This window comes from Leptonychotes weddellii, unplaced genomic scaffold (genome assembly GCF_054177405.1).
Source record: "Leptonychotes weddellii isolate Sample4059 unplaced genomic scaffold, ASM5417740v2 HiC_scaffold_5906, whole genome shotgun sequence".
Classification (NCBI taxonomy): domain Eukaryota; kingdom Metazoa; phylum Chordata; class Mammalia; order Carnivora; family Phocidae; genus Leptonychotes; species Leptonychotes weddellii.
The window spans coordinates 2125-10589 of record NW_028027403.1 but is presented as its reverse complement, the minus strand read 5'-3'; the positions used below and the strand labels follow the sequence as shown (position 1 = coordinate 10589).

The window sequence follows — 8465 nt, the reverse complement described above, 5'->3', positions numbered from 1 at the left end:
GAACCATGAGAGACTATGGACTTAGAGAAACAAACTGAAGGTTTTAGAGGGGAGGGGGGTGGGGGGATGGGTTAGCCCGGTGATGGGTATTAAGGAGGGCACATATTGCATGGAGCACTGGGTGTTATATGAAAACAATGAATCATGGATCACTACATCAAAAACAAATGATGTATTGTACTGTGACTAACATAACCTAATAAAGTTAAATTAAATTAAAAAAAAGATTTTAAAAGAGGGGCAAAAAAGTTTTGCCTCTCCCTAATCAGTAATGATGTTGAGAAATTGTTCATGTGTGTTTGTGTGTGGGGGTGGGGGGTGGGGCAGAGAGAGAGGGAGAGAGAATCTTAAGCAGGTTCCATGCCCAGTGTGGAGCCTGATGTGGGGCTTGATCTGAGATCATAACCTGAGCTGAAATCAAGAGTGCCCCTAAAGATTTTATTTTTAAATTATCTCTACACCCAATGTGAAGCTCAAACTCACAACCCCAAGATCAAGAGTCACATGCTCTACTGACTGAGCCAGCCAGGCACCCCTGTATATCTTCTTTTATGAAGTATTGATGAACTCTTTTGCCCATTTTTATTGGGTTGCTTATCTTTGTTCTCAAGTTGCAGAAGTTCTTCTATCCTGGATATGAGATCTTTGTCAAATATATATATACACACAATATATATGTATATATACACATTTATTTATATATATATGCACATGTCATTTATATATATATGCACACAATATATACATTCTCTCTCCATACGTGTATGTATATATACACACACATATATAGTAAATGTTCTTTTCCTCAGTCTGTGACTTTTTTTAAAAATTGAGGTATAATTGACATACAAGATTATATTAGTTTCAGGTGTATGGCATAATGATTTGATATTTGTATATACTGCAAAATGCTTACCACAATAAGTCTAGTTAACATCTATCACCACAGAGTTACAGGTTTTTTTTCTTGTTAAGATAACTTTTTTTTTTTTTAAGATTTTATTTATTCATTTGAGAGAGAAAAAGCAGGGGGAGAGCAGAGGGAGAGGGACAAACAGACTCCCTGCTGAGTGTGGAGCCTGACACGGGGCTCAATCCCAGGACCCAGAGATCATGACCTGAGCTGGTCAGACCCTTAACCAACGGGCCACCTAGGGACCCCTTGTTAAGAGAACTTTTAAGATTTACTCTCTTAGCAACTTTCAAACACACTGTACAGTATTGTTGTCTAATGCTCACCACGCTGGAAAATATGGAACAATTCATGTATTTGTGTGTCATGTTGGTAAGGGGGCCATGCTAATCTTTTCTGTATTGTTCCATTTTAGTATATGTGCTGCCAAAGTGAGCAGCCCAGCTGACTTTTAAAAATGCTGTCTTTTGATGAACAGACGGTTTTAATTTGGATGAAGTCCATTCTATCAAACTTTTATACTCAGTGTTTTCTCTGTCCTAAGAAATCTTTGTCAACTCCAAGGTCACAAAATAATTCTCATGGGTTTTCTTCTACAAGCTATACAGTTTTAGCTTTAGTTTTTGTTTAGGTCTGTGATCCATCCTGTGTGGGTGTGTGTTGTCTATAATTTTAGATAAGGGTCAAGATTCCTTTTTTTTCCCCATTGAAGATGCATTTCCTTTCTGCACTGAATTATTTTGTACACTAAAAAAATCAATTCCTTGTGTAGACGTGTGTCTATTTCTGGCTTCTTTATTATCCTGTTTCATTGATCTATTTGTCTCTTCTTAAACTAAAACCACATTGTCTTGATTACCGTAACTTTATAGTCTTTAAGTCTTGAAATCAAATAATGTAAGCCTATTTTGTCTAAGTGTGTACCCCTGCTCCCTTTTGGTTCCATTTGCATGGAATATCTTTTTCCATTCCTTCGCTTTTAGCTTATGTGTATCCTTAAAGTAGAAGTGAGTCTCTCTGTTAAGCAGCATATACTTGGGTCGGTTGTTGTTGTTGTTGTTGTTGTTTTGGTCCATTTAGTCAATGTCTTTTGATTGGAGAATTTAATTCATTTACATTTAAAGTACTTACTGATAGGTAAGGATTTACTAATGTCATCTTATTAATTGTTTTCTGGTTCTTTTGTAGTTCTTTTGTTCCTTTCTTCTCTTGCTATCTTTCTTTGATGTTTTGGATGTTTTTCCATAGGGTTATGCTTTTTTTAAAAAATTTTTTTAGGGACGCCTGGGTGGCTCAGTCAGTTAAGCATCTGCCTTTGGCTCAGGTCATGGTCCCAGGGTCCTGGGATCAAGTCCTGCATCGGGCTCCTTGCTCAGCAAGAGCCTGCTTCTTCCTCTGCCTGCTCTGCCTGCCACTCTCCCTGCTTGTGCTCTCTCTCTCTGACAAATAAATTAATAAAATCTTTTTTTAAAAAAAGATTTTTTAAAAGTAATCTCTATACCTGATGTGGGGCTCAAATTTACAACCCTGAGATTAAGAGTCCCACATTCTACCGACTGAGCCAGCCAAATGCCCCTACAGTGGTAGTCTTTGATTTCCTTTTTTTTTTCTTTTGTGTATTTACTGTAGGTTTGTGCCTTGTGGTTATCATGAGGCTTACATAAAACATCTTATAGTCTATTTTAAGTTGATGACTTCAATTGCATACACAACCTACCCTTTTCTCTTCCCCCCAATTTTGTTTTTGATGTCATAATTTACATCTTTTTATATTGTGTATCCATTGACAAGTTATTGTAGCTATAGTGATTTTTTTAAAAAGATTTATCTATTTATTTTATTTTATTTATTTATTTTTAAAGATTTTATTTATTTATTTGACAGAGAGAGACAGTGAGAGAGGGAACACAAGCAGGGGGAGTGGGAGAGGGAGAAGCAGGCTTCCTGCCGAGCAGGGAGCCCAATGCGGGGCTCGATCCCAGGACCCTGAGATCATGACCTGAGCCGAAGGCAGATGCTTAACTGACTGAGCCACCCAGGCGCCCCAAGATTTATCTATTTATTTTAGAAAGAGAGAGAGGACGCGCATGAGTGGGGAGAGGGGCAGAGGGAGAGAATCTTCAAGCAGACTCTGTGCTGAGCACAGAGCCCAAGGTGGGGCTTGATCTCACAACCCATGAGATCATGACCTAAGCAGAAACCAAGAGTCTGACACTCAACTGACTGAGCCAGCCACCCAGGTGCCCCACTATAGTGATTTTTAATACTTTTGTCCTTTAATCTTTGTACTAGAGTTAAGTGATTAACACACCACCAGATTACAATATTAGAGTATCCAGATTACAATATTAGAGTATTCTGAATTTGATTATATACTTACCTTTACCAGTGTGCTTTATATTTTCATATGTTTTCTGTTATTAATTAGCCTCCTTTCATTTCAGCTTGAAGAACTCCTTTTGGCATTTCTTGTAAGGCAGGTCTAGTGGTAAGAGAGATGAACTGTCAGCTTTTGTCTGGGAAAGTCTTTTTCTCCTCTTCATTTCTAAAGGACAGCTTTATTCTTGGTTGGCTGTTTTTTTCTTTCAGCACTTTGAATATATCATCCCTCTGAATATATCACTTTCTCATGGCCTGTTCTGCTGAGAAATTTACTGATAGCCTTGTGGGGATTCCCTTGTATGTGAGAAAATTTTGCTCTTATTGCTTTTAAAAGTCTTTATCTTTTTTTTTTTTAAAGATTTTATTTATTTGAGAGAGAGAGACAGAAATAGTGACAGAGAGCATGAGTGGGGAGGAGAGGGAGAAGCAGGCTCCCCACTGAGCAAGGAGCTCAATATGGGGCTCGATCCCAGGACCCTGGGATCAAGACCTGAGCCAAAGGCAGATGCCAACCGACTGAGCCACCCAGGTGCCCCTAAAAGTCTTTATCTTTGATTTTCTTTTATTTTATTTTTTATTTTTATTTTTTTTAAAGATTTTATTTATTTATTTGAGACAGAAAGAATGAGAGAGAGAGAGCGCACATGAGAGGGGGGAGGGCCAGAGGGAGAAGCAGACTCCCTGCCGAGCAGGGAGCCAGATGCGGGACTCGATCCCGGGACTCCAGGATCATGACCTGAGCCGAAGGCAGTCGCTCTAACCAACTGAGCCACCCAGGCATCCCTATCTTTGATTTTAGACAGTTTTACTATAATATGTCTTTGATAAAATTTCTTTGGATTGAATCTGGGGACTTATGAGTGTCATGAACTGGATGTCCAAATTTTTTCCCATGTTTGTATATTCTCAGCTATTCTTTCTTCCTTTTTTTTTTTTATTATTGAAGTATAGTTGGCATACAATTTACATCAGTTTCAGGTATTCAGCTAATATTTCATTAAATAAGCTTTCTGCCCCTTTTTCTCTCTGTCAGCCCTGCTAAGGATTCTGAGGATTTCTTGGAGCTTTTCTATATATACACCAGCTCCATACTTCTTGTTCCTTCTTGAGGGGATCCTTAAGATTGTATGTCTTCTCTCAATCTTGCAAAGCCAGGCTGGATTCTGATAGCCAACCATTTGCTTCCCCTGAGGGCAATGCTGAACGCTCAAATTTGTGTTCTTTCTCAGTTCCACAGAGTCAGCTGGCTTTCTATGCATACTCACTAGCCATCTGCAAAGGCTCCTACTTGCCACCCTCAGGGGCCTACACAGGGAGTCAGCCATAGATAAGGGAGTATGTGGGTGATTAGCACAGAGTACTAGGGATGTCCATATGCCAGTTGGGAAATCTGCAGGTGAGGCATCCTCAGTGGCTGGCTTCCTGATGGAGTCTGGTTAGAAGGACTCACGTTCCGGGGCGCCTGGGTGGCTCAGTTGGTTAGGCGACTGCCTTCGGCTCAGGTCATGATCCCGGGGTCCTGGGATCAAGTCCCACATCGGGCTCCCTGCTCAGCAGGGAGTCTGCTTCTCCTTCTGACCCTCTCTCCCCTCATGCTCTCTCTCTCACTCTCTCAAATAAATAAATAAAAATCTTTAAAAAAAAAAAGAAGGACTCACGTTCCTTTGATACATTTTGAGCCCTACCTGCTATTCTCTTAGCCCCTCCCCACTCCTCAGTCATGAGGCTTACCTCAGTGTTCTGGAAGGTGTGACAAATGCACTCTCAGTGACACCTGGAGCTGTGACTCTAATTGGCTACTCACATTAACCAGGTGGGTTTTCAGAAGACAGGAGCAGGCAGAGGTAGGGCGGGTCCCACCTAGTGTCTAGGGTCTTGGGTCAAGTGTCTTTTGCACGGTTCAGAAATAAGAACAGAGCTAAGAACTTCTGTAGTGGCCACTCCTCAGCCATATGATGTGGCCTTGAGTCTCTCAGGGGCAGAAGACAGGAGAGCACTTGAGCCCATTGTAGTCTGAGATGGGGGCCCCAGCTGGTCCTGGGAGCCTCATGGAGTTCCCTGGGCATTGTATAGATGGGTCAGCAATTCAACTCTTCTAATATTATCATTGGTAGCAATTTGGTGGATATAACTTTCTCCCCCTTTATGTGCATTTACAATATATATGTATAATTATGTATCTTGATGGTTTTATTTACATGAATGGGATCATAAAGATCTTTAACTTTTTCACTTATAAATATATCTTGGATACCCTGCTTCATCAGTACCTATAGATCAAATTCATTATTTAAAAAAAATTATTTTTAAATTTACTTACAAGTAAGTTCTATGCCCAACATGGGGCTTGAACTCATGACCCCGAGATCAAGAGTCTCATGCTCTACGGACAGAGCCAGCCAGGTGTCCCTAAATTAATTATTTTTTAACAGTTATAATTTGTTAGTATTCTCTGAGTATTAATAGACTGCTAACCATTAAATGAATCCTCAATTTTACCAAGTGGTAATATTACCAATGACTGGTTATCTTTATACACCTTTACACCAATGGGCCAGTATTTCTGGTGTTTTTTTATTTGTATTGGCTTTTGTATTCAGGGCTTTGACCATTTCCAGCAGAAAAGAATGGCCAACACTTTTGTCTTTTCCTTGGAGGGAGCTCAACTATTGGGAGCCATCCTTGTGCCTGAGTCATAACTGCCCTTATGACATCATACGTCTCCTTATCCACTCTATCTACGCATCCATGGCTAAAGGAACACAGACATGAGGGGATTTGAACCATCTACACCCAATCCACGTGGGACCAATGGTGAGTAAGCAAGAGACAGACAAACCAGGCTTTTTAGGGATGTCCCCATAGATATCTTAGGATGAGGGGATCCCCTGGCATATGAATACTCTGGGAAGCCCCAGAAGCTGGGGATCTGTGGGATACTGAACAGACAGGGAGGGAGGGCAACTTCACTCTTGCCTTTTCCCTAACTGCTGATTTCAGGAGAAGGAACAGCCTGAACAAATTAATGAACAAATTGAAGATGAGCCTCAGCAGAAAGAGGAACCGACTGGTTTATCCCCAGAATTACTGACCTCAGAGAAGAAGGTGGAGGTAGGAGGAACCCTGAGTTGGATGCCTCTGGTCCTTGTGTCCTAGTGCTTGTGGCTAGTGTTTTTTGCATGATCCAGAGCTGAGAACACGAATAAACTCATTCTTGTTTGTTCTCTTTCCCCATTTTTTTTTTCAGGCTGAAGATGTAGATACAGTCAAGACAAATAAAGTGGATGGTGCTAATAATGGAGATAGACAAGTATGAGCCCCTCCCCAAGGCCACACAGGGCTGGAGCTGGGAATATAGGGGCTGTTTGTGGAACAGAATGGCCAACATATGGGAAGCTGGGCTTAATCAATAGTGTGGTGTGTATTTGAGCTTGTGCATGTATGTTTGCTTGTTAATTAAGACTTAAAATGTGAAAGTCAAGAGAAATAAGGATGGGGAAGAGATAAGAGGTAGAACTTTATGGGGTGGGGGAAACTTAATACTATAACATGACAGAGGAAGAGAACAGGTTGTGGTTTGGAGCTGGAGTCAAGGATGAAAGGACAGGATTAGCAAAGGATGCTACTTCTCTAGCAAGGGGGTGGGGTCTGAAGGGAAGGATCATAGGTCCTGATCAGTTGGGCACATTCAGGTGGAATATGTAACTCTTTGACGCATAAATCTTGCCCTAGGCTGGCCAACTTGATCCATATAAAACTGGGTAGACAGGGCAGAGGTACTCCCATTTTATAGATGGGGACTTTGAGATTCAGAGGTCAACATGTGTCCATGCCCATTAACCAGAGAGTGGCAGAGACAGGACACCTACCTGGTCTTCTGGTTCCAGCCAGTGCCAGTCCAGGGCTCCTGAGCTCCAGAAGAAGGGCTGATTGTTGATAGGGAATCAGGGTTCCTTTCTGGCATGCCCCAAGACTCAAGCAGGTGGGGAACATTCTCTGAATGTCCCCTCTTTTTTCTTGCAAGATCCCAGGAAACCAAGATAAGCCCTCTACCAGTAATCCAGAAGTCATAAAGATCCAGGCCTGGTGGCGGGGCACCCTCGTGCGCCGGACACTGCTGCATGCAGTAATCAGAGCACTGGTCATTCAGCGCTGGTGGAAGAACATCCTGACAAAGCTGATGGAGAAGAGGCGGCGTGCAGCACTGGAGACCTTTACACGGAATGAGTGGGCAGCAGTCAAGCTGCAGTCCTGGGTCCGCATGTGGCGCATCCGTAGGCGCTATTGCCGTCTGCTCAATGCTGCCCGCATTATCCAGGCCTACTGGAGGTGCCACTCCTGTGCTTCCCGGGGTTTCATCAAGGGCCATTACAGAGTCACGGCCAACCAGCTGCATCTCGAGCTAGAGATCTTGCTGGGCTCAGGGACTTGCATTGTGTCAGAGTGTATTCCCCTCCCAATAAAGCAGTGAAGTGGTCTTCCCCCAGCCTCTCTGTTTGACAAGTTCCAGGAGGTCAGGGTAAATGATGGCAGATATTGGCATCTCATATGCTAGCTCTGAGGAACGGGCAGGGGTTGTCCGAGGATTTGGGGAAGAATTCTGAGGCTTTGCCCAGACTGAGCAGAGACTGTGATTAATTTGCAAGGTCTGCCATAAGTTGAAAAGTTGGTGGAACAGAGGTGCCATGTTGGCCAACTCAGGGAGCATCCTTCATGTAAATTGGTGCCCCTCCCCAAGGTTGCATATAATGGAGTCCTGGAAGGTGGTGGTTGGTAATGACAATGGCGGCACATTTGTCAGGAATTCACCCACCTAGGTCTAGTTGCTCAGGGCTCGTTCTCTTACCACCATGATTGAAAGGAACACACCCTCCCCAAGCTCTGTGATCCTGGCTCCCACTGGTTCATAAACTGGCCCCTATACACAGAGGACAAGGAGAGATGGAAGGAGGAAGCAGGCCATTCCAGATTGGCAGGTGGCAAGCTTAATAAGCAAGTGAACTTGCCTATGAGGCTTATCTTGGTTGGTTGCTAGGTGAGTAGGTCTCACCTGCCAAAATCCTTTTTTTTTAAAGATTTATTATTTTATTTTAGAGAGAGAGTGTGGGGGAGGGGCAGAGGGAGAGAATCTTCAAGCAGACTCCTTGCTGAGCACAGAGCCCAACTTGGG

General features: G+C 42.6%; 1 protein-coding gene and 1 non-coding gene across 2 annotated transcripts; one reads left to right on the top strand and one right to left on the bottom strand.

Moving 5' to 3' along the window:
• Positions 1-1246: 1246 nt before the first annotated feature.
• Positions 1247-1353, bottom strand: LOC115940404 (U6 spliceosomal RNA). Its single transcript, XR_004075166.1, has one exon. It is a non-coding gene; the product is annotated as a U6 spliceosomal RNA (small nuclear RNA).
• Positions 1354-4661: 3308 nt separating this feature from the next.
• On the top strand, positions 4662-7885 carry IQCF1 (IQ motif containing F1). The gene is made up of 4 exons (XM_081811151.1): positions 4662-4691; positions 6296-6406; positions 6543-6605; positions 7320-7885. The coding sequence occupies exons 1-4, from the start codon at positions 4662-4664 to the stop codon at positions 7764-7766; spliced, it is 651 nt and encodes a 216-aa protein (XP_081667277.1). The 3' UTR covers positions 7767-7885.
• Positions 7886-8465: the final 580 nt, after the last annotated feature.